General features: G+C 41.1%; 1 protein-coding gene across 1 annotated transcript; it reads right to left on the bottom strand.

Annotated features, from left to right (window-relative positions):
* Positions 1–10,130: 10,130 nt before the first annotated feature.
* On the bottom strand, positions 10,131–13,717 carry LOC120563007 (E3 ubiquitin/ISG15 ligase TRIM25-like). Its single transcript, XM_039807011.1, has 2 exons — positions 13,241–13,717; positions 10,131–11,389 (listed from the first exon to the last, which is right to left on the bottom strand). Exons 1-2 carry the CDS (start codon positions 13,715–13,717, stop codon positions 10,199–10,201), a joined length of 1,668 nt encoding a protein of 555 aa, XP_039662945.1. The 3' UTR covers positions 10,131–10,198.
* Positions 13,718–26,787: the final 13,070 nt, after the last annotated feature.

Below are 26,787 nucleotides of genomic sequence, written 5' to 3'. Positions count from 1 at the left end.
CTCCCGTCACAATAGGCGTACTTAGGGACCGTCGTAAAATTGCAACTCCACTAATTTTAATCTTCATTAACGTTTTTGTTTTACAACATAAAAATCTCAAACCACTTCCATTAAAGAGAGGGAGAGCCATTAAACATTTCACACTTGTAAATTAGTAATAATAAATAAAAGTAAATAAAGATGTAGGCTATACCAATAAATATGGTAGTTTAAACCATTTTCTAATTAATGAATGTATTGACATCAAACCACCTGTAATATGTCTCACACATCTTATCACAACTTTCACAGCTGTTAGTTTGTGAAAAAGTCTTTAGCAAATCCCATACAATCCTCATCAGTGACCTATAGTCTATAAATGTATATTTAAAGCTTTTCAATTCAATGGCTTGCCCATTTATGAATATAATCACATCAAATCACCTGTAATATGTCTCAGACATCTTATCACAACTTTCACAGCTGTTAGTTTGTTAAAAAAACGTCTTTAGAAAATCCTATAGCATCCTCAATGCATATTTAAAGCTTTTCAATTCAATGGCTTCCTCATTTTTGACTATAATCACATCAAACCACCTGGAAAATGTCTCTGGCATCCTCTCACAAATTTCACAGCAGTTAGTTTGTGATAAAGTAGTTAGCAAATCCCGTAGCATCCTCATCAGTGACCTATAGTCTATAAATGCATATTTAAAGCTTTTCAATTCATTGGCTTCCTCATTTTTGAATATAATCACATCAAACCACCTGGAAAATGTCTCTGGCATCCTCTCGCAAATTTCACAGCTGTTAGTTTGCAAAAAAGTCTTTAGCAAATCCTATAGCATTCTCAATGCATATTTAAAGCTTTTCAATTCAATGGCTTCCTCATTTTTGAATATAATCACATCAAACCACCTGGAATATGTCTCAGACATCTTATCACAAATTTCACAGCTGTTAGTTTGTGAAAAAGTAGTTAGCAAATCCCGTAGCATCCTCATCAGTATAAAATGCATATTAAAAGATTATCAATTTAGTAGGTTGGTCATTTTTGAATATATTCACATCAAAACACCTGTAATATGTCTCAGCCATCCGATTATAAATTTCACAGCTGTTATTTTGTGAAAACGTCTTTAGCAAATGCCTTAGCATCCACATAACTGACTTATTGACTATAAAATGCATATTTAAAGATTAGCAATTTAATAGGTTTCTCATTTCTGAATATATAGCCATCAAACCACCTGTAATATTTCTCAGACATATTTTTACAACTTTCACAGCTGTTAGTTTGTGATAATGTCTATGACGTGCATATTTAATAAAAATTATTATTTTAATAGGTTCCTCATTAATGATTATATTGACATCAAACCACCTGTAATATTTCTCAGAAATCTTTTTACAACTTTCACAGCCGTTACTTTGTGGGGAAAAAAAACTTTGAAATACCTTATCAATATCCCTGAGCTGTTGGCTATTTAATGCATATTTAAAGGTTAATATTTCAAAACTTTTCTCCTTTCTGATGCTGGTGGCGGGGCCGAATAGGGGCGGGGGTTTAATTTCCTTGTTTTGGTGCCTGGAGCATCGATGTGCGGGGCACTGCGTTGCCGTTGGCTGGTGGCTGGATTGGACACAGTGGTTGGGGTGCTGGCAGCTGTGGAGTGTGGCTGTGTTTTCCTGTGGGGGAATCTGGCACCGGGACATGGCAGTCTGCGCTGTTCAGTTTTTTGCTGAACACAGAATTTAATATTCTGATGCGGCGTGGCCTGAGTACACAAGGAGGCCCTCTGGCAAGGTTGTCTTGTCTCAGAAGCACAACAGGTTAGCCTCTATGATGTGCTGTGCATTTTCTTTGTAAATATTTTTTTACATAAGTCATTTTTCACAAATTCATAATCTTTAAATATGCATTTTATGGACTATATGTCACTGATGAGGATGCTAATGGATTTGCTAAAGACTTTTTCACAAACTAACTGCTGTGAAAGTTCTGGGGGATGCCTGAGACATATTACAGGTGGTTGGATGTGATTATATTCAAAATTGAGCAAGCCATTGCATTGAAAAGCTTTAAATATGCATTTATAGACTATAGGTTACTGATGAGGATGCTACGGGATTTGCTAAAGACTTTTTCACAAACTAACAGCTGTGAAATTTGTGAGAGGATGCCAGAAACATATTCCAGGTGGTTTGATGTGATTTTATTCAGAAATGAGGAAGCCATTGAATTGAAAAGCTTTAAATATACATTGAGAATGCTATAGGATTTGCTAAAGACTTTTTTTTTGCAAACTAACAGCTGTGAAATTTGTGAGAGGATGCCAGAGACATATTACAGGTGGTTTGATGTGATTATATTCAAAAATGAGGAAGCCAATGAAGTGAAAAGCTTTAAATATGCATTTATAGACTATAGGTTACTGATGAGGATGCTACGGGATTTGCTAAAGACTTTTTCACAAACTAACAGCTGTGAAAGTTGTGATAAGATGTCTGTGACATATTACAGGTGGTTTGATGTCAATCTATTCATTAATTAGAAAATGGTTGAAACTACCATATTTATTGGTAACTATTAGCCTACATCTTTATTTACTTTTATTTATTTTTACTAATTCACAAGTGTGAAATGTTTAATGGCTCTCCCTCTCTTTAATGGAAGTGGTTTGAGATTTCTATGTTGTAAAACAAAAAAGTTAATGAAGATTAAAATTAGTGGAGTTGCAATTTTATGACGGTCCCTAAGTACGCCTATTGCGACGGGAGCGTTGGACAGACATTAAGTTGTTTGCGCTCTAAACTGTATCGACATTTTTGGTGATTTTGAGTTAAAAATAAGTGTGAAACGTCTGTCTAAATAAGCTCTACAACATACCCAGAAACTGGGGGAAATCGAAGTATTGACACGGAGCTATTGAAGGTAACATCCGCGAAAACCGACGAATGCCAAATATTAAACTATCTTCACCCAATACGGCCGTTACCAGCTAGCTAACGCACCAGACTCCATGTAAATAAACAGTAATTTTATCATCGTAAAAACACACTTCATTCAAAGTGTACGGAAACAAATCAAACTATCAAAAGCCGTCTTTGTTCATCTTTCCACTGTTCCAACAATCACCACTCTGGTTTGGTTGAAATAAACCCTTAATTCACCCATTTACATGTGGAGATATGCTGGCTCTATAGACGCTAAAAGTCCTGATTATTTACATGGAGTCTGGTGGAGATATGCTGGCTCTATACACGCTAAAAGTCCTGATTATTTACATGGAGTCTGGTGGAGATGTGCTGGCTCTATACACGCTAAAAGTCCTGATTATTTACATGGAGTCTGGTGGAGATATGCTGGCTCTATACACACTAAAAGTCCTGATTATTTACATGGAGTCTGGTGGAGATATGCTGGCTCTATACACGCTAAAAGTCCTGATTATTTACATGGAGTCTGGTGGAAATATGCTGGCTTCTATACAGCGTCTAAAAGTCCTGATTATTTACATGGAGTCTGGTGGAGATATGCTGGCTCTAACACAGCTAAAAGTCCTGATTATTTACATGGAGTCTGGTGGAGATATGCTGGCTCTATACACGCTAAAAGTCCTAATTATTTACATGGAGTCTGGTGGAGATATGCTGGCTCTATACACGCTAAAAGTCCTGATTATTTACATGGAGTCTGGTGGAGATATGCTGGCTCTATACACGCTAAAAGTCCTGATTATTTACATGGAGTCTGGTGGAGATATGCTGGCTCTATACACGCTAAAAGTCCTGATTATTTACATGTTGTCAGACTCTTAGAATAATAATCTGAGTCTGTCAGCGGCAACAACAGAACTTTTGGTGGACGCTAACTGACGCTGAACCAGCTAGCTAGCTAGCAGCTAGCTTGGTTGGCAGAACACTGAACAAGACATTTTTAGGCGACAAAATATTCCACTTAACTTCGCTGAAGTAAAAACACAAAGGGTCAAAGTTTAAAATGAAAACATGGACAACACTCCAAAATAAGTGTAGGGTCTAATGTTATCTAAACTAAATATAAAAACTAAAACCTTTTAAGAAAAACTTAAAAAAATAAAAATAACTCCAAAAAAAGCGGCAAAAATGGAGAAGAAAGTGATGAAAACGCAGGAAAAATAGAAAAAAAGCAGAAAATTGTCAAAGAAAGGACAAAAAAGCTTGTAAAAAGAGACAAAAACTTAGAGAAAAGCATCAAAAAGCCTCTCTCCTGATTGACAGGTCCTAAAGCATCACCTATCGTCTATTTTAAAATAAATGGGACAATCATTTACTAAATGAACATCAGCTGTGTTGAAGAAGACTTAAAACTAGAGATTGAGACCATAAACTCATTATGAAAATGTTTACTGAGGTAATAAATGAAGAGAGAAGTAGGCTCATTTTCTCATAGACTTCTATAGAAACAGACTTCTGTTTGGAGCCAGTGGAGTCTCCCCCTGCTGCAGGTTAGAGAGGATGCAGCTTTAAGGAGCTTCACACAGAACACATTAAGGTTTTACAATCTGTGGAGAAGCAGTGGCAGCAAAAACTGTCCTGAGGAGTGTCCTGGGATAGTCAGACACTGTCCTGTGACTCCCATGACTGTCCCAGGACAGTCAGACACTGTCCTATACACTGTCCTGTGACTCCATGACTGTCCTGGGACAGTCAGACACTGTCCTGTGACTCCCATGACTGTCCCAGGACAGTCAGACACTGTCCTATACACTGTCTTGTGACTCCATGACTGTCCCGGGATAGTCAGACACTGTCTTGTGACTCCATGACTGTCCCGGGATAGTCAGACACTGTCCTATACACTGTCCTGTGACTCCATGACTGTCCTGGGACAGTCAGACACTGTCCTGTGACTCCCATGACTGTCCCAGGACAGTCAGACACTGTCCTATACACTGTCTTGTGACTCCATGACTGTCCCGGGATAGTCAGACACTGTCCTGTGACTCCGACATGCGGATGATGGTCACTACACACTGCTGCGACACACTGTCCTGTGACTCCCCTGACTGTCCCAGGACAGTCAGACACTGTCCTATACACTGTCCTGTGACTCCATGATTGTCCCGGTATAGTCAGACACTGTCCTATACACTGTCTTGTGACTCCATGACTGTCCCGGGATAGTCAGACACTGTCCTATACACTGTCCTGTGACTCCATGACTGTCCCGGGATAGTCAGACACTGTCCTATACACTGTCCTGTGACTCCATGACTGTCCCGGTATAGTCAGACACTGTCCTATACACTGTCCTGTGACTCCCCTGACTGTCCCGGGATAGTCAGACACTGTCCTATACACTGTCCTGTGACTCCATGACTGTCCCGGTATAGTCAGACACTGTCCTATACACTGTCCTGTGACTCCCATGACTGTCCCGGGATAGTCAGACACTGTCCTGTGACTCCCATGACTGTCCCGGGACAGTCAGACACTGTCCTGTGACTCCCAGACACTAGCTATGTTTCCATCGACCCGTTTTTATCTGAATAATAAACAAAAACAGATGTAAGTGGACAAACGAGGAGACGAGATACTTTTTTTATTTAATTTACCAGAAAAATATAACAGCTATTTTAGATAGAAAAAATCTAAGAAACGGCATCATTTATCACGAGCTCGCGAAGGAAATGACCAACAGTTACGACAGGGACATTAAACGCTAAACTTGAAAAAGCTTAACGTGGTTTAATGTATCTAAACAACGATCAGTCATCACCAGATTTATCATGGTCATATCTGGTCATGAACACTTAAGCCTGTCAAAAAAACTAAATCGAAATCCAACGATTATAGAAGTTATCTCACGTTAATATTTTCTTCATCAGTGGCCGTATTAATATTATTAATATGGCGAGGGAAAAAGCTTAACGTGGTTGAATGTACCTAAACAATGATCAATCATCACCAAATTTCTCTCTCATATTGCTCCTCATAACCACGGAAAACTGTCAAATAATCTAACCCAAAGTCCAATTATTATGGACGTTATCTGACATAAAGCTTTGCTGCTGCTGCTGCTTCAGGGCAGCGGAGCGGCTGGGGGTTGACTCTCCACGGTTCTCATTGGCTTTATAAGTCCTAATGTGAAAAAGCTTAACATGGTTTAATGTTACCTAAACAACGATCAATCATCATCAAAAACATCCTCTTCTATATTGCTCATCATAACCACTTAAAACGGTCAAATCTAACCCAATGTCCAAATATTATGGACGTTATCTGACACATTAACGTGAGATAACTTCTATAATCGTTGGATTTCGATTTAGTTTTTTTGACAGGCTTAAGTGTTCATGACAAGATATGACCACGATACATCTGGTGATGATTGATCGTTGTTCAGATATTAAACCATGTTAAGCTTTTTCACTTTAAGCGTTTTACAATGTCCCTTAGGACAAGCCGTGGGACGTCCTGCGGAGTAAATGGAAGGAGCTCAAACAGCGATACACGGCTCAAAAGAGAGAGTTGTCTCGCAGCGGTGCCGGAGGGAAAATATAAGGCAAGTTCACCTTTTAGATGAACCAAAGGCCCATCGGAGCTTAGGCTATAGCTTGGCTTCTAATATTAACAACTGCTTTTGTCTAGCAAAACTTTGTTCGCAAAAGTTCGCTTGAATCTTGTGCGATTCAGTTCAAAAATGAATGGAAACACCTTAAAATGTCTCAAATCAATTCAATATACCAATTTAATCGCAAAACAGCGATGTGTGACGTCATTACGCACAGGTTTTTATTCGCTTTAAAGCCGTTGGATGGAAACACACTTTCACACTCAGCTTTATTCGCATGAGTTTTTTTACCGAACTTCAGATAATTCGATTGACAAGTGGATGGAAACTTAGCTGCTGTCTCGTGGCACAGAGACACTGTCTCGGTGCAGTCAGACATTGACAAGTGTGTGCGTGTGGTTAATGGAGAGAGAATCTGTGGTTGTTTGTGTCTGTCCTCCAGCTGTGGAGAGGCTCAGTTTGAGGGTCCTGCCTCCTGCTGTCCATCGGTTCGTCTTCAGCCAATCGGAAGAGTTTCGGGTGGCCCACCTGGTCTTCAGGGCGCTGTTTGGAGCAGTGATACGGTACTAGAGGGTAAAAGAATACGTTGTGTCGAGTGTGTCTGTGTGTGTGTGTGTGTGTGTGTGTGTGTGTGTGTGTGTGTGTGTGTGTGTGTGTGTGTGTGTGTCTGTGTGTGTGTGTGTGTGTGTGTGTGTGTGTGTCTGTGTGTCTGTTTCTTGTGTGTGTGTGTGTGTGTGTGTGTGTGTGTGTGTGTGTATGTGTGTATGTATATGTATGATGATGTATGTATATATATATGTATATATGTATATATGTATATATGTATATATATATGTATATATATATGATTTATATATATATATATGTGTGTGTATATATATATATATATATATGTATATGTGTGTATATATATATATATATATATATATATATATATATATATATGTATATATATATATATATATATGTGTATATATATATATATATATATATATATGTATGTGTGTGTTGTGTTGTATATGTATAACTGTGTGTTGTGTGTGTGTGTGTCTCCTGCTGGGGTAGGGTTAGGTGGGGGTCGATTTCCCATCAACAAAACGATGTCATTGAGTTGTAAGTGTGGTTCTCTTTTCTAAAACCAAAGGCCTCCCAATCTTTGGGACCACTCACCACATACAGCGTCATTTCTTAGTTTAATCTCTGTCCCGCTCCCGTTGATTTCTCTGCTCTATCTGTCTCGAACACGCTACCGACAGTGAAATTGACTCCCATACCACGCGTGACCCGTGTCACCCTCTAGTCTATAATACTTGTCTCGGTACGCCGATTGCAGCATTATACATTTGTAGTCTTGATTTGGGTGTGTACAGCGCTCATATGCAGTACAGGCCAAAGGTTTGGACACACCTTCTCATTCAATGTGTTTCTTTATTTTCATGACTATTTACATTGTAGATTCTCACTGAAGGCATCAAAACTATGAATGAACACATATGGAATTATGTACTTAACAAAAAAGTGTGAAATAACTGAAAACATGTCTTATATTTTAGATTCTTCAAAGTAGCCACCCTTTGCTTTTTTGATAACTCTGCAAACCCTTGGTGTTCTCTCAATGAGCTTCATGAGGTAGTCACCTGAAATGGTTTTACCCTTCACAGGTGTGCTTTGTCAGGGTTCATTAGTGGAAGTTTTTCCCTTATTAATAAAAAAGCGCAAAGGGTGAAGCTACTGAAGATCTAAAATATAAGACATGTTTCGAGTCAATTCAAACTTTTTGTTAAGTACATAATTCCATATGTGTTCATTCATAGTTTTGATGCCTTCAGTGAGAATCTACAATGTAAATAGTCATGAAAATAAAAAGGAAACGCATTGAATGAGAAGGTGTGTCCAAACTTTTGGCCTGTACTGTACATTTATAAGAGTTATAAACCAGTCCTTCCAGAAAGATGTGGATTTTTTTTGTTGCGGGGCAAAAATCCTTGATTATGCGGCAACGTTTTCTTAAAAAATGCGATGGAATATGCTATATATGATATTTATGCATTTTTATGCGATGAAATTTGTAAAAACTGTGGTTTGATGAAAAAAACACACACTGACACCCTGCTTTTTGATGAAGTTCACGTCGCATAATGATGTCACTTCATAATGTTCCCATGGCAACAGGGGAAAACGGCTGCTCTTGTGTGAAGTAAACGCAAAATTTTTAAATTATGACATCATGCAAGCGCCGCATATTTTGCGCGGAAATCAGCAATTTATGCAGTGAAAGTGCGGCCCCCCCGCATCACTATGCGGACTTTGGCTGATTATGCGTTGAATTATGCGATCGCATAATCACGTTTTTCTGGAGGGACTGGTTAGTACAGCCATGATAAACCTTCTTTTTATTCTTTTAACACACACTACTTAATCACTGTGAACAAGTGATAGAAAACTGCTCATTTCTCTGTGACGGAGCAGTTTTAGTGAGGAAAGTTGAAAGGACCGAGACTGACTGACTCTAAACATGAACACTGTACTTTGTGGTGTTTCAGGAGGAAAAGGGCCTCAGTTATACTCTCACATCAGTTTCACATTTCTCCGTCAGCTTTGTATGAAACCCTGGAATGAAGACAGGAAGAAAATACTTTGTTCATGTTAGTTTATTCATCATGTAAAGCTTCAGTTTGTTCACACATCCCATCAGTAAAGTCTGTTCAAAGACTCTTGTTCAATGATTTCATCAACAGATTCACTTCATCCACACAGAACCAGAATCTCAGCTATGTAAAAGAGAAGAATGACTAATTGATTATGATTATGATAACAACATTTTGGTCCACCAAACAAATAAATGTAAATCTAGATTTCTTTACAGATGTCCACAAAGAGAACAAAGTGTGTAGGATAAAGGAGGTCTGGTGCTTTCTCTCTTCAGAGCCATGCAGTGGAAGAGAAACTAAATACACTTTTAGTTTGATTTGATTTCTGTGTCGCACCAAACATTTGGCCCGTCCCACATGGGATTACAAGACACCGCTATTTAACAGACATCTTCCTGTCCCGCAGATACAGAACGTGTAGAAATACATGAATAACAAACAACAGCTAATATCTACAGATCATCTCGGTAAAGATCTTTTTTAACATGTCGTCATGTTTCAACAATCAAAGGTAAAATAACAGATTTCAACTGAGCACATTGAGAGCTTCTGGGGCTCCCCGAATGGTTTTCTCAACAAACAAAAAACATCTAATCACTTCTAAAATGCCAATACAAGAGACAAAAACGTCAAACTAATTTACAAAAACGTTGATAAAAGCAAATCAATGGCAAATGTTGCAAAAAAAAAAATAAGAAAAATACTTGACACATGGAAAACCCTCAAAAACACTGACAAAAAATGTTTAAAAGTGGCCGGGTTGGGTCAGTGGGTAGAGCAGGCGCACATATACTGAGAGGTTTAAGCCTTGACGCAGAGGTCTAGGGTTCCCTCTCTCTCACTCTCCCCTTTCTCACCTAGCTGTTCTACCAAAATAAAGGCAGAAAAGGCCCAAAAAGTATCATGAAAAAAAATAAAATGTCACAACAATCAGCTCTCAGCAACAAACATGGAGAATAAATAAGTCAAAGAGTTAAAACACAGAATATAACCCTTAAATGACTTCTGTCTATTTCAGTTTACACAACTCAGCAGAGGCTCCATACGAACAATAAACCATTAGTCCAGCATATAGCGGCTGAGTGAATGTGGTCTGGACTCTGTGGAGGAGAGTCATGGTTTCAGAGACGCTGTAGAAGGACAGAATACCTGCACTGTGATCCAGGTACACTCCTACTCTGGAGGACCAAGGACCTGAGACGGGAGTTTGGACATTGTTGGACAAAAATATATATTTGTTGTTGTAACAATGTAACGCCCAAGATTTGTCATTGAATCCAAATCCACATTCACCTGACCCCCCTGCTCTCCTGATATTCTTGTATGCGACTGCTACAGAAACTTCTCTATTCCTCTCCACCTCCCAGTACCAACGTCCAGTCAGACTCTCTCTACTCAGGACCTGATACATTTTAGTGAATCTGTCTGGGTGACTAGAATAAGACTGACGTTGTCTCATTAATGTTGCTTTCCTGTTCTCCTCAGATAACAACAGCCGTGTGTGTGCTGTGTTTGGATCCAGTGTTATTTCACGTGAATATTTTAAGAATCCAGCTCTGGTCTTGGGCTCTGGTTGTGGCAGTAAAACGTCCACTTCAGTCCCTGTCATTGAGACGTTTGTCCACTTCTCTCTCAGGACGTCCTGTAGTTTATCTCTGACTTCTGACACGGCTGCTGTCACGTTCTCAAAGCAGCTCAGAGGACGGATAGGGATGCTGGATGTTGATTGGCTGAGTGGTGACAGTGAGGGGTAGTTGTGTAGAAACTGGTTGAGATCCTCTGTGTGTGAGAGCTTCTCCAGCTCAGCGTCTTTCCTCTTCAGCTCAGTGATCTCCTGCTCCAGCTTCTCCTGAAGCTCTTTGACTCGACTCACTTCACTTTTCTGCTGGGATCTGACCTGCTGCTTCACATCAGAGCTTCTTTTCTCCAGGAGACGGATCAGCTCAGTGAAGATCTTCTTGCTGTCCTCCACTGCTTTATCAGCAGAGAGATCGATGGCCTCCGCCTGCTGTTGAAGCAGCTTCACATCTTTCTCTCTGTCCTGGATTCTCTGCTGGATGGTCTGTCGACTCCCCTCGAGCTCTCTCTGCCTCTCAGCTCTCTCTGCTGCAGCTGAGACTATGTCGTGGCCTTTATGTTCCTCCATTAAGCAGAGATAACAGATAAGCTGCTGATCAGTACGGCAGAAAATCTTCATCACCTCATCATGACGAGAGCAGACGTTCTCCTGGAGCTTCTTGGACGGCTCCACCAGCTTGTGTTTCTTGAATGTCTCTGATTCATAATGAGGCTGAAGGTGTAGCTCACAATAAGAAGCCAGACATTGCAGACAGGACTTGTGTGCTTTGAGTTTTCTCCCGGTGCAGACATCACAGGCCACATCTTCAGCTCCAGCATAGCAGTGATCAGCAGGAGCAGCTTGGAGTTCAGTCTTCTTCAGCTCCTCCACTAAATCTGCTAACATGGTGCTTTTCAGCAGGACAGGCCTCTGTGTGAAAGTCTTCCTGCACTCAGGGCAGCTGTAGCTGTCCTTATGATCCTCTTTATCCCAGTGGCTTTTAATACAGTTCATGCAGTAGCTGTGTCCACAGGTAGTAGTCACCGGATCCTTCAGTAGATCCAGACAGATGGAACAAGAGAAGGTTTCCCGGTCCAGCTTAATTCTTTTCTGCGCCATTTCACCTCTCGGTCAGTAACAACGACTGTCTGAGTCTCACTTCCTCAGAAGTGAAACTAGTCTGAGCTCTGATCTAAACACAGCAGTGATACACTGTTGTAATCCCCCAGCATGTTTGTTACACCCCTCTGCAAACTGTAGCTCTGAAGGGGAGGGAACAAGGAAATATGAGCACAGAGTGGAGCTGGCTGTGTTTGAGAGGAGGAAGAGGAGGGGGGGGTTTATCAAGTTTTTTTCATTCCTGGAAGAGGAGTGCTTTGAGAGAGATACTGGCTGTGTTGCTATGCCCATACTACCATTAGTATGACAAGAAAAGATTTAGTTTGTCCCAATACATAGTATGTCAAAAGCACTATGCCAAATATATGTTCTAAAGCTTCCGGTCGGATTTTGCAGTATGCAAGCCAGTGTGCTTTTCTGACCCACAATCCTCTGTGCAGCATATCTGAGCAAGAGGCTCAAAGTTTAAGCTGTGATGTTATCACAGAGTTTTATCTCCCGACTGTCTGCAGACTGTACTGCAGACAACAGTACGTACTATGTAAGAGCAGCTGCAGTTTGTACTGATGTAAAAAGAAAAATTACATGATAAGGAACGCAGCAACACTAGTTTACAACAGAGCTCATTTCTCATTTAAAAACTCTGCTGACTTCAGCTTTTAGGAGGTAAACTCTTCTTAGAATCAGAGGGCTTGGAGAAGGCTCCCCAGTTTACTAAATGACTGAGTGGTTCTGTAATTAAGTTAATCAAACTTTATAGCTTTACAGCTCTTGACAGAGTAAAATATAAAGCAACCTTAACTCTAACTGGTTCTTATCTGACTCAAACACCTGAGGGAAACTAAATCCTAGCTCACATAATCCTAGGTAAGAAAAACAGCTCAAATAAATCAGTCACGTTAACGTCAGACAGCAGATACAGTAACAGTGAAGCAGAGAAGCCTATTTTTTGTTCATTGTTTCGTTTATTTCACACGTCATCATTGTATCATTAAACACAATTTCAGAAGGTACCGTGATCATATGTAGGCCGCGTCAAATGGGAAACCCCAAATCAGCTACTAAAAGCTTTTCAGAGGGGGCCCGATAACAATAAACATACAACAGATAATATACAAACTAGGGCTGTCAGCATTAACGAGCTAATCGCGATGCGATTAAGGGCCGAACATAACGCGTACATTTTTTTTTTATCGCATTAATTACATGCCGCCATTTATTAATTTATTTTACACTTCACTCGGCGTCACGTTGTGCCTAACAGGCGACTATTTTGACCCTTTGCTGCACCTTTACTCATCATCAAGCTGCCATACTTCCTCGTAAACACATCCTGCTGCTGCAGGCTGCAGTACGACAGAACATCTTCATCACCTCATCATGCCGAGAGCAGACGTTCTCCTGGAGCTTCTTGGACGGCTCCACCAGCTTGTGTTTCTTGAATGGAGCTGATTCATAATGAAGCTGAAGGTGTTTCTCACAGTAAGAAGCCAGACATTGCAGACAGGACTTGTGTGCTTTGAGTTTTCTCCCAGTGCAGACATCACAGGCCACATCTTCAGCTCCAGCATAGCAGTGATCAGCAGGAGCAGCTTGGAGTCCAGTCTTCTTCAGCTCCTCCACTAAATCTGCTAACATGGTGCTTTTCAACAGGACAGGCCTTGGTGTGAACGTCTTCCTGCACTGAGGGCAGCTGTAGCTGTACTTACGATCCTCTTCATCCCAGTGGCTTTTAATACAGTTCATGCAGTAGCTGTGTCCACAGGGAGTAGTCACCGGATCCTTCAGTAGATCCAGACAGATGGAACAAGAGAAGGTTTCCCAGTTCAGCTGAACTTCTTTCTGCGCCATTTCACCTCTCAGTGACGACTGTCTTATCAAGGGATCCAGGTTCAAGGTTCAGCTTTATTGTCATTATACAATCCAGGGAGGGGTTATCAAGTTTTGAGTCATGCCAGGATGAGGAGTGGCACCTTGAGTATGGACTTTGTTTCCTCATTTTAAATGATACCTCAGTTAAAATGTCCTCTACATCAGAAAAAATGACATTTCTAGTTGTAAAATACTTCTTGGCTCCTCAGGTTTTGTTGATGTCTCCATACGTCTCTGACTCTTACTCAAAGTCTCTTAAATTTATTTTTTTTCTGGTTTAAAATCAACTGATTTGTATATTTATGGTATTTGTTTTTTTATATTTATTTGCCACATTTTTATCCTGCTACTAGTCATGGAGCGTTGCCAACACATGCACATAAATACATCAAAACGTGTGCAATGATCAGGACTGGTGTGCTATGACTTTTCTAAGAGATTTGCCATGCGGTTTTCATGAAATCGGCAAAAAACTGCATAGATTTTCCAATATGTGTGTTTATGGGTACAGAATGTTGAGAGTTAGAGGGCAGGACACAGGGTGAAACATGTAGTACGATCCTCTGAAAATGTTCCAAAGAAATTGCTCTCTCACCTACAGTTTTCACTCTTCATACATCATTGTTGGTCAAAATGTAGGAAATCTTCGGTCGCAGACATGTTACCATGGAATCCACTGGACTTAAACTTTTGGCTCTATTCATACCAACTGCCGATAGAAACGATGAAACAAATTATCTGGAAGGACGCAGACGGTGCCCTGTTTGTTACCTGCTCTGTTTCGCATATATTTGACACCACAAACATAAAATCCACATCAATGCGTTCGCCAGATTTTTATCTCTCTTGTAATGATAATATTTGGGGGTGAGGCCTTAAAAGTCTTGAATAACGTTCACAAAGTTACACATTTCATTTACAAAGGTCTTAAATTATGTCTTGTCCTTTCGAAGCATGAAATAATTATCGTAACGTCCTAAATAAATGCTTTGTGTGTGACTTTACAATTTTCTCAGTGTGACGACAGACAGTACATAAGTGTGTGACTGGGATGTAATACGACAGTACAGGTACTATTTACGTCAGTGTTTTTCTTTGCGCTCTTGACCGTGGAGTGTGCGTGGACCATGGCGCGGATGCGTGCATTCTATGATAGGAGATGCCTAATGTAGTGAGTTATGATTTGTATATTCATGGTATTTTTATTATTGATATTTTTTATTATTGCCATTATTCAGTGTGCCGATGTGCTGCAACAGCAGGAATCGGCAGAATGGCTTTTATTCTGCATATTTATTTTCCACATTTTTGTCCCGCTACTAGTCACGGAGCGTTGCCAACACATGCAAATAAATACATCAAAACGTGTGCAATGATCGGGACTGGTGTGCTATGACTTTTCTAAGAGATTTGCTGTGCGGTTTTCATGAAATCGGCAAAAAACTGCGTGAAATTTTCCCATAGACTTTAATGGGAAATCTTCGGGGAAATGCTTAACATAGCTCAAAACAACCCCTATTTGGGGCCATACTGTAGCACCATAGTATAATGTAGAAAAATAATTAAAGGTTTAAACCAAAGACAAGATTTGGCCTTTATTGGGCTGAATGGGCATTCTGATATCAAGCACGGTTTCTACCAAATCACAGTTTATGTATCGTCCAGTTGCCAGTCGCAGACATGTAACTATGGAATCCACTGGACTTAAACTTTTGGCTCTGTTCATACCAACTGCCGACAGAAACAATGACACAAATTATCTGGAAGGACGCAGACGGTTCCCTGTTTGTTACCTGCTCTGTGTCGCATATATTTGACACCACAAACATAAAAACCACATCAATGCATTCGCCAGACTTTTTCTCTCTTGTAATGATAATATTTTGCCGCTTGGAACCACGTTTTTTTAATTACAAAACAAACTTAAGAGGTATAATTTTCATTACATGGATATGTTTGACCCATGGAAGATAGTCTCCCCCTCCCTCCTCTACTCCCTCACTGTAGAAATAACCTTAGCAACAAGTTCTGACACACAAACCTATCATGTAGACTCTTTACTTTTGGCTGTGTTGTCCTCACATTTCAGGAAATGTCAAACAGCAGATTTACTGTTAACTAGTGTTATTCGGATGTGCACCAAGTAGTAGGCACACTGTCAAAATTTCTTGCGGAATTGTCTAGTTGTTATTATTACTATTTTACTTAATATTGGCTTAGCAACTTTTAAAAACTGTTTACTTTTAATTTTAACTATTGTAAGATTCATATTTTGTCACTTTGTCTGCTAAATACAATAACCATAACCCTTCCTAAAAGCTACAATAAAGCTTAGAGTAGTATATGCTCTGAAAAAAAGTACCAATACAAGAGAAGCTAACTAAGCAATTCAAGGAACACCGATGCTTATATCCACACTGATTTTATAGATCACACAGACTTTTCAGCTACCCAACAGGCTAACTGCTAGCATTTTCAATGTAAGCTTAAAGTCCATGTTGCAAGTTAACCACCACTGTTGATTAATAGGTACATATAGCACTCAATATATGTATATCATCGTTAAAAATGTCTCCAAATAGTGTTAAATGCGAGTTTTTGTCATTTTTGTCAGGTTTTTGGTATTAGTGTTTTTTCTTCCGCAATTCGGTGATGACGTCACGTTGGGGAGACGTGTATCAGCCTGGTACTGTAACTGTAAACTACTACAATGTTTAATTTTTATCTAGTGACAGTGATCATGTTGTTAGTTCAGATAAGTACCGCTAAACTTATCTAGCTAGATCTAGAAAATACAAGGCATCATGCTAGCTATGTGCTAACTTGCCAGTCCCACCTGTGAAATCCCCCGATCACGCCCGCCGATAGGGGGGGACAAATGGGTCTGTTGTCCCGGGCCCACAGTAGGGGGGGGGGGGCCAGAACTGGGCCCTCATTAAATTATGGAATAATTGAAAAGCATTTTTTTAAATAGGCCTATTTGTGGAAAAGAATATGTAATATTTGAGTTACATAAAAGCTTTTTATTTGTTTTCTTCCTAATTGTCCTTGAAATAGTGGTCAAGAACCCCCCCACCCCCAACACAAAAATGGTTTGGCCACTTATCAAAAGTTGATGTTGTTTTCAGTAGATTTGAAGTTCAGTACGCTCAAAATGTCCGGTCAGCACAAGTCCGGTGCTCAGAAAAGGAAGGAAAAGAGAAGAAGAAAATAGAGGCCTTAGAGATTTTCTAAACAAATATTTTTAAAAAAAGGTGGTGACGGTGAAGCTGGAACTGTCAACGTATAGCAAAGTAAGAACCAGCGCAGCCAACGTTTACGAGCCTTGTAACGTAAGCTAACAGGCCAGCTCTCATGTTAACGTCCATTAGCTTGTATAAAAGCCTGAGACAACACGTTCTCTCTGACAGAAAGAGTTGAGTTTGGTAGCTCCGTCAGAGAGGATGAGACAGAGAGGAGAGAGATCCAGCTGCTGTCAGGTGACAGAGAGAGTGATGCGGGAGGGGCCCGCTGCCTCGCAACGGAGGGACAGAGTCAGGCTACCGGTGAGAGAGAGAGAGAGAGAGAGAGAGAGAGAGAGAGAGAGAGAGAGAGAGAGAGAGAGAGAGATCTGCGGGAGGGGCCCGCTGCCCTGTCGGAGAGTCTGAGCAGGATGGATCAGAGACTGATCACATTAATTTCAGTGAGAGATGTGAGGAGAGGAGAGGAAGATCAGATTAGAGGAAGATCAGAGGAGAGGAAGAGCATAGGAGAGGAAGAGCATAGGAGAGGAGCAGGAGAGGAAGAGGAGAGGAGAGGACCAGGAGAGGAAGAGCAGAGGAGAGGTACAGGAGATGAACAGGAGAGGAGAGGAACAGGAGAGGAAGAGCAGGGGAGAGGTACAGGAGATGAACAGGAGAGGAGAGGAACAGGAGAGGAAGAGCAGGGGAGAGGAAGAGCAAGGAAAAAGGAGAGATCTGGGCGCGGGGGGCCCATCTAAGCTTATCTCGTCCCGGGCCCAGGCAAGACTGTCAGCTGGCCTGCCCCCGATGGTTGTAAACACATAGCTATGATTGATATCATGATTAGATATCTCACGTTTTGATGATAGCCTACTAGCTCCAGTAACAACATATTTGCCTGGTGTTTATTTATTACTTGGACGGGGATGCTGTTCAGCTTTTCTCAAGTTTAGACAGCTAGCTAGCTAACGCTACCGACGTTTCGCTAACGTTGGCGCAACAGTGTTAGCCTAGACGGCTAGGTAAATATTACAACTGCCCTTGAGAGTTTCCTATATCGTACCCACGTTTTTAACCCAAGACCTGTGGCGTTAGTGCTCCTTTTGTACCATAACTTTATTGAATGAAACGTTAAACTTCGCTCCTACGAGATGGGTGAGTTTTTGTTAGTTACACACAAAGCTAACTGGCTATAGTTAGCCTGTACGTATGCTAGCGGACATTAGCTAACGTTGCAAAGCCAGCAAGCAGCTTCGGCGAGCTAACCTCGACAGCTAACACATCCATGTGTCTCCATTTCAAACATCACTGCAGATTGACTGCTTTTCAAATATATGAATAACAGTTTAAATGTTTATTACCAACAAGCAATTACCACAAATTCGTTGGAAAATTAAACTTGCAACATGGGCTTTAAGCAGTTAGGTTACCTGACAGCCACTAACTTTAATGTTACAGCCAAACTGCTTGTTGTCGTTATGACATGAGGCGCACATTACGCACGCACACATACACACACAAACACACACACACACACACACAGCCTCCCTCCCTTCCTGAGAGTGCCTATTAATTTGCCTAATCCTCACCACGTCGTCTTCTACTCTCTCTTCCATCTTTTCCTCACTCGCTCCCATGGCCCTGTCATGGTCACTCTCCTCCTCCTCGGCTTCTTCCACGTCATGATGCTGTTTCTGCTTCTCTGTATAGCCAGCCACTTCTCCTCCTTCCTCTATTTCAGGTAATGCTGATGTTGAAGCAGTTATTAAAGCCCCAAACATGTCAGAAATTTGGCACATTTTGAGGCATCTGCCTGTAGATTCTTAATCTTTTTCTCCCGTAATTTCTCTGAACCTCCGTTGCACTTTGGTGGTTGTTAGTCCATTTTAACGTGGATGCTAAACTTCCAGCATTTGCAAGTAGGCAGAGGTTTCAGGGGAAAAAAGCTCTACAGTTTCTACAAGTTTAATACTTGTTTTGTTGTTTAACAATCTAAGTGACCTGAGTAGAGATTTTAGTTCTATGAGAAAAGGTACAATATTAGGGAATATTAATTAGAAGATGTCTGCTTATCATTTGGCAAATAGAATGATGAAATAAATTCCACCCCACTTCACATGATGACCTTTGACATTAACACATGACAGACCACCATCACACCACTGGGCAAGCCTTCCTGAGACGCTTCACCCTACTTTTACCTAAAACTAATGTCATAAAGAAAACTGTCCTTCCAACCTAACTTCCAAGACCGGACTTGTCTCGGACTCGCAGGTATTTGGACTTGAACTTGTCTTGGTCTCTGCTCCTGGTCTTGCCAAATATGGCTTTAGGTCTCGACCCAGTCCAGGTGTCTTTATTATGTGTATAATGATATTGGAGGGAAAGTGAAACACAACTTGGACGGGGATGTTGTTCGGCTTTTCACAAGTTTAGACAGCTAGCTAACGCTACGCCGACGTTTGCTAACGTTAGCGCAACAGCGTTAGCCTAGCCTGCTAGGTAAATATTACGACTGCCTTTGGAGTTTCCTATATCTGCGTCCTAGTTGTCAACATAAGACCTGTGGCGTTAGTGCTCCTTTTGACTATCATTTTATTGAATGAATTGTTATGTTACACACAAAGCTAACTGCCTATAGTTAGCTTGTACGCATGCTATTGGATATTAGCTAACGTTGCCGAGCCAGCCAGCAACTTCGGCAGTAGAGTTTCGGCAAGCTAAGCACGACCGTATCGTCGCCCACAATCAACCTCTGCTACTATAAGCAGTCAACCTGCAGTGATGTTTAAAATGGAGAATCACATATCGTCGGAGATCCTGGACGTTATTTTTTTCTGTCCTGGACTCGGTCTTGACTCCGACTCAAACCTTTTTGGACCCGTGTCTTGACTTGGTCTTGACTAGTCCTGATCTTGGACTCGACAAAGGTGGTCTTGAATAGAGCGATGTCAAACTGGAACATATTACCACTGCATTAAACACAGATTACAAGTGAGATCATTTTTAAAGTTAAAAGTTGAATTAGCAATTAGTCAAACAGAAATCCTCTTAAAGTGCATATTATAGTTGGGATGTGAATGTGGATTAATATCGTGTTTACCTAAGGGACCGTTCGGTATTTATGGAGTGGACCACCGGTGGAAAATAGGGGAGGGTCATGTCTTTTTATTCTTTGTTGAGGGGAGGGTCATCCAACATTTTTCAGTCCAGAGGACTGTTGTATTCATGAAAAGGAAAAATTTCAAAGTGGCTTGTTTGGTGCATATTTTTCCATGATATTACATGACCTGCGCAAAAGAGAGCGAGAGAAAAAAAAGTAGGCTATTGTACCCAGCACCTCTGGAAATGTACTTCTGAAATCGGAATGCGTCTCTGTCCCCAGAACATTTCAAACCAAACTGACGCCCATGCTTTTATACGTGTATTCCACTTTGCTTAAACAGCGAAGTGGAGGAAGCCTAGTGATGAGTCCATAGCAACCAGTTTGTGTGTTGAATGTTACCCAGAGTAAGTAATGAATGGTCTCAATATTTTATTGTTTTATTTCATGTGAATACTAGTTTACTAGAGGAGTAACTTAGTATTTGAAGTAATGCAGTAATGCAGGAAGTGTGCATTTAGTTTCCATTCTTATTGTGTTTCCACAATGTTAGTGAATAAATCTACTGAAATGGCCCCCCCACCAGAACGTTAGTGAGTAAATCTACTGAAATGGCCCCCACACCATAACAACGTTAGTGAGTAAATCTACTGAAATGGCCCCACACCAGAACGTTAGTGAGTAAGTCTACTGAAATGGCCCCCACACCATAACAATGTTAGTGAGTAAATCTACTGAAATGGCCCCCACACCATAACAATGTTAGTGAGTAAATCTACTGAAATGGCCCCACACCATAACAATGTTAGTGAGTAAATCTACTGAAATGGCCCCACACCATAACAATGTTAGTGAGTAAATCTACTGAAATGGCCCCCACACCATAACAATGTTAGTGAGTAAATCTACTGAAATGGCCCCCACACCATAACAATGTTAGTGAGTAAATCTACTGAAATGGCCCCCCACCATAACAATGTTAGTGAGTAAATCTACTGAAACGGCCCCCCCCATAACAATGTTAGTGAGTAAATCTACTGAAATGGCCCCCACCATAACAATGTTAGTGAGTAAGTCTACTGAAATGGCCCCACACCATAACAATGTTAGTGAGTAAATCTACTGAAATGGCCCCCACCATAACAATGTTAGTGAGTAAATCTACTGAAATGGCCCCCACCATAACAATGTTAGTGAGTAAGTCTACTGAAATGGCCCCACACCATAACAATGTTAGTGAGTAAATCTACTGAAATGGCCCCCCACCATAACAACGTTAGTGAGTAAATCTACTGAAATGGCCCCACACCATAACAATGTTAGTGAGTAAATCTACTGAAATGGCCCCCACCATAACAATGTTAGTGAGTAAATCTACTGAAATGGCCCCCCACACCATAACGTTAGTGAGTAAATCTACTGAAATGGCCCCCACACCATAACGTTAGTGAGTAAATCTACTGAAATGGCCCCCACACCATAACGTTAGTGACTAAATCTACTGAAATGGCCCCACACCATAACGTTAGTGAGTAAATCTACTGAAATGGCCCCCACCATAACGTTAGTGTGTAAATCTACTGAAATGGCCCCCACACCATAACGTTAGTGACTAAATCTACTGAAATGCCCCCACCATAACGTTAGTGTGTAAATCTACTGAAATGGCCCCACACCATAACGTTAGTGTGTAAATCTACTGAAATGGCCCCCACAACATAACACGTTAGTGACTAAATCTACTGAAATGGCCCCCACACCATAACGTTAGTGACTAAATCTACTGAAATGGCCCCCACCACATAACGTTAGTGACTAAATCTACTGAAGTAGCCCCACACCATAATGTTAGTGACTAAATCTACTGAAATGGCCCCACAACATAACGTTAGTGACTAAATCTACTGAAATGGCCCCCACACCATAATGTTAGTGACTAAATCTACTGAAATGGCCCCCACACCATAACGTTAGTGACTAAATCTACTGAAATGGCCCCCACACCATAAAGTTAGTGACTAAATCTACTGAAATGTCCCCCACACCATAACGTTAGTGAGTAAATCTACTGAAATGGCCCCCACACCATAACAATGTTAGTGATTAAATCTACTGAAATGGCCCCCACACCATAACGTTAGTGATTAAATCTACTGAAATGGCCCCCACACCATAACGCTAGTGACTAAATCTACCGAAAAGACCCCACACCATAACAATTTTAGTGAGTAAATCTACCGAAAAGGCCCCCACACCATAACAATTTTAGTGAGTAAATCTACCGAAAAGGCCCCCACACCATAACAACGTTAGTGACTAAATCTACTTAAATGGCCCCCACACCATAACGTTAGTGAGTAAATCTACTGAAATGGCCCCACACCATAACGTTAGTGAGTAAAATCTACTGAAATGGCCCCACACCATAACAATGTTAGTGATTAAATCTACTGAAATGGCCCCCCCACATAACGCTTAGTGAGTAAATCTACCGAAAAGGCCCCACACCATAACGTTGGTGATAAAATCTACTGAAAGGCATTTTACACACCATAACAATGTTAGTGATTAAATCTACTGAAAAGGTTACCGAAAGGCCCCACACCATAACAACGTTAGTGATAAATCTACTTAAATGGCCCCCACACCATAACGTTAGTGAGTAAATCTACTGAAATGGCCCCCACCATAACGTTAGTGAGTAAATCTACTGAAATGGCCCCCACACCATAACAATGTTAGTGATTAAATCTACTGAAAGGCCCCCACACCATAACGTTAGTGAGTAAATCTACCGAAAAGGCCCCCACACCATAACAATTTTAGTGAGTAAATCTACCGAAAAGGCCCCCACACCATAACAATGTTAGTGAGTAAATCTACCGAAAAGGCCCCCACACCATAACAACGTTAGTGACTAAATCTACTTAAATGGCCCCCACACCATAACGTTAGTGAGTAAATCTACTGAAATGGCCCCCACACCATAACGTTAGTGAGTAAATCTACTGAAGCCCCACACCATAACGTTAGTGAGTAAATCTACTGAAATGGCCCCCACACCATAACAATGTTAGTGATTAAATCTACTGAAAAGGCCCCCACACCATAACGTTAGTGAGTAAATCTACTGAAATGGCCCCCACACCATAACGTTAGTGAGTAAATCTACTGAAATGGCCCCCACACCATAACAATGTTAGTGAGTAAATCTACTGAAATGGCCCCCACACCATAACGTTAGTGAGTAAATCTACTGAAATGGCCCCCACACCATAACAATGTTAGTGATTAAATCTACTGAAATGGCCCCCACACCATAACGTTAGTGAGTAAATCTACCGAAAAGGCCCCCACACCATAACAACGTTAGTGACTAAATCTACTGAAATGGCCCCCACACCATAACGTTAGTGAGTAAATCTACTGAAATGGCCCCCACACCATAACAATGTTAGTGACTAAATCTACCGAAAAGGCCCCCACACCATAACAATTTTAGTGAGTAAATCTACCGAAAAGGCCCCACACCCATAACAACGTTAGTGACTAAATCTACTGAAATGGCCCCACACCATAACGTTAGTGAGTAAATCTACTGAAATGGCCCCCACACCATAACAATGTTAGTGATTAAATCTACTGAAATGGCCCCACACCATAACAACGTTAGTGAGTAAATCTACTGAAATGGCCCCCACACCATAACAACGTTAGTGAGTAAATCTACTGAAATGGCCCCCACACCATAACGTTGGTGAGTAAATCTACTGAAATGGCCCCCACACCATAACGCTAGTGACTAAATCTACCGAAAAGGCCCCCACACCATAACAATTTTAGTGGTAAAATCTACCGAAAAGGCCCCCCACCATAACAATTTAGTGAGTAAATCGAACCAAGGGTGCCCCACACCATAACAACGTTATTTGTGACTAAATTACTGAAATGGCCCCACACCATAACGTTAGTGAGTAAATCTACTGAAATGGCCCCCACACCATAACAATGTTAGTGACTAAATCTACCGAAAAGGCCCCCACACCATAACAATTTTAGTGAGTAAATCTACCGAAAAGGCCCCCACACCATAACAACGTTAGTGACTAAATCTACTGAAATGGCCCCAATACCATAACGTTAGTGAGTAAATCTACTGAAATGGCCCCCACACCATAACAATGTTAGTGATTAAATCTACTGAAATGGCCCCCCAACCATAACGCTAGTGACTAAATCTACCAAAAGGCCCCCACCATAACAATTTTAGTGAGTAAATCTACCAAAAGGGCCCCCCACACCATAACAATTTTAGTGAGTAAAATCTACCGAAACGGCCCCCACACCATAACAATGTTAGTGAGTAATCTACCTAAAAGCAGGGCCCCACACCATAACAATGTTAGTGAGTAAATCTACCGAAAAGGCCCCCCACACCATAACAATGTTAGTGACTAAATCTACTTAAATGGCCCCCACACCATAACGTTAGTGAGTAAATCTACTGAAATGGCCCCCACACCATAACGTTAGTGAGTAAATCTACTGAAATGGCCCCCACACCATAACAATGTTAGTGATTAAATCTACTGAAAAGGCCCCCACACCATAACGTTAGTGAGTAAATCTACTGAAATGGCCCCCACACCATAACAATGTTAGTGATTAAATCTACTGAAATGGCCCCCCAACCATAACGTTAGTGAGTAAATCTACTGAAATGGCCCCCACCATAACAATGTTAGTGATTAAATCTACTGAAATGGCCCCCACACCATAACGTTAGTGACTAAATCTACTGAAATGGCCCCCACACCATAACGTTAGTGACTAAATCTACTGAAATGGCCCCCACACCATAACAATGTTAGTGAGTAAATCTACTGAAATGGCCCCCCACCATAACAACGTTAGTGAGTAAATCTACTGAAATGGCCCCCACACCATAACGTTAGTGAGTAAATCTACTGAAATGGCCCCCACACTATAACGTTGGTGAGTAAATCTACTGAAAGGGCCCCCACCATAACAATGTTAGTGAGTAAATCTACTGAAATGGCCCCCACACCATAACAATGTTAGTGAGTAAATCTACTGAAATGGCCCCCACACCATAACAATGTTAGTGAGTAAATCTACTGAAATGGCCCCCCCACCATAACGTTAGTGAGTAAATCTACTGAAATGGCCCCCACACCATAACAATGTTAGTGAGTAAATCTACTGAAATGGCCCCCACACCATAACGTTGGTGAGTAAATCTACTGAAATGGCCCCCACACCATAACGTTAGTGACTAAATCTACCGAAAAGGCCCCCACACCATAACAATTTTAGTGACTAAATCTACCGAAAAGGCCCCCACACCATAACAACGTTAGTGACTAAATCTACTGAAATGGCCCCCACACCATAACGTTAGTGAGTAAATCTACTGAAATGGCCCCCACACCATAACAATGTTAGTGACTAAATCTACCGAAAAGGCCCCCACACCATAACAATTTTAGTGAGTAAATCTACCGAAAAGGCCCCCACACCATAACAACGTTAGTGACTAAATCTACTGAAATGGCCCCCACACCATAACGTTAGTGAGTAAATCTACTGAAATGGCCCCCACACCATAACAATGTTAGTGAGTAAATCTACTGAAATGGCCCCACACCATAACAATGTTAGTGAGTAAATCTACTGAAATGGCCCCCCCACCATAACGCTAGTGACTAAATCTACCGAAAAGGCCCCCACACCATAACAATTTTAGTGAGTAAATCTACTGAAATGGCCCCCACACCATAACAACGTTAGTGAGTAAATCTACTGAAATGGCCCCCCACCATAACGCTAGTGACTAAATCTACCGAAAAGGCCCCCACACCATAACAATTTTAGTGAGTAAATCTACCGAAAAGGCCCCCACACCATAACAATTTTAGTGAGTAAATCTACCGAAAAGGCCCCCACACCATAACAATGTTAGTGAGTAAATCTACCGAAAAGGCCCCCACACCATAACAACGTTAGTGACTAAATCTACTTAAATGGCCCCCACACCATAACGTTAGTGAGTAAATCTACTGAAATGGCCCCCCACCATAACGTTAGTGAGTAAATCTACTGAAATGGCCCCCACACCATAACGTTGGTGAGTAAATCTACTGAAATGGCCCCCCACCATAACAATGTTAGTGAGTAAATCTACTGAAATGGCCCCCACACCATAACAACGTTAGTGACTAAATCTACTTAAATGGCCCCCACACCATAACAACGTTAGTGACTAAATCTACTGAAATGGCCCCCACACCATAACAACGTTAGTGACTAAATCTACTTAAATGGCCCCCACACCATAACGTTAGTGAGTAAATCTACTGAAATGGCCCCCACACCATAACGTTAGTGAGTAAATCTACTTAAATGGCCCCCACACCATAACGTTAGTGAGTAAATCTACTGAAATGGCCCCCACACCATAACGTTAGTGAGTAAATCTACTGAAATGGCCCCCACACCATAACAATGTTAGTGATTAAATCTACTGAAAAGGCCCCCACACCATAACGTTAGTGAGTAAATCTACTGAAATGGCCCCCACACCATAACAATGTTAGTGATTAAATCTACTGAAATGGCCCCCACACCATAACGTTAGTGACTAAATCTACTGAAATGGCCCCCCACACCATAACGCGTTGAGTAAATCTACTGAAATGGCCCCC

This window comes from Perca fluviatilis, chromosome 7, assembly GCF_010015445.1.
Source record: "Perca fluviatilis chromosome 7, GENO_Pfluv_1.0, whole genome shotgun sequence".
Classification (NCBI taxonomy): Eukaryota; Metazoa; Chordata; class Actinopteri; order Perciformes; family Percidae; genus Perca; species Perca fluviatilis.
This window is presented reverse-complemented; position numbering and strand designations above follow the sequence as displayed.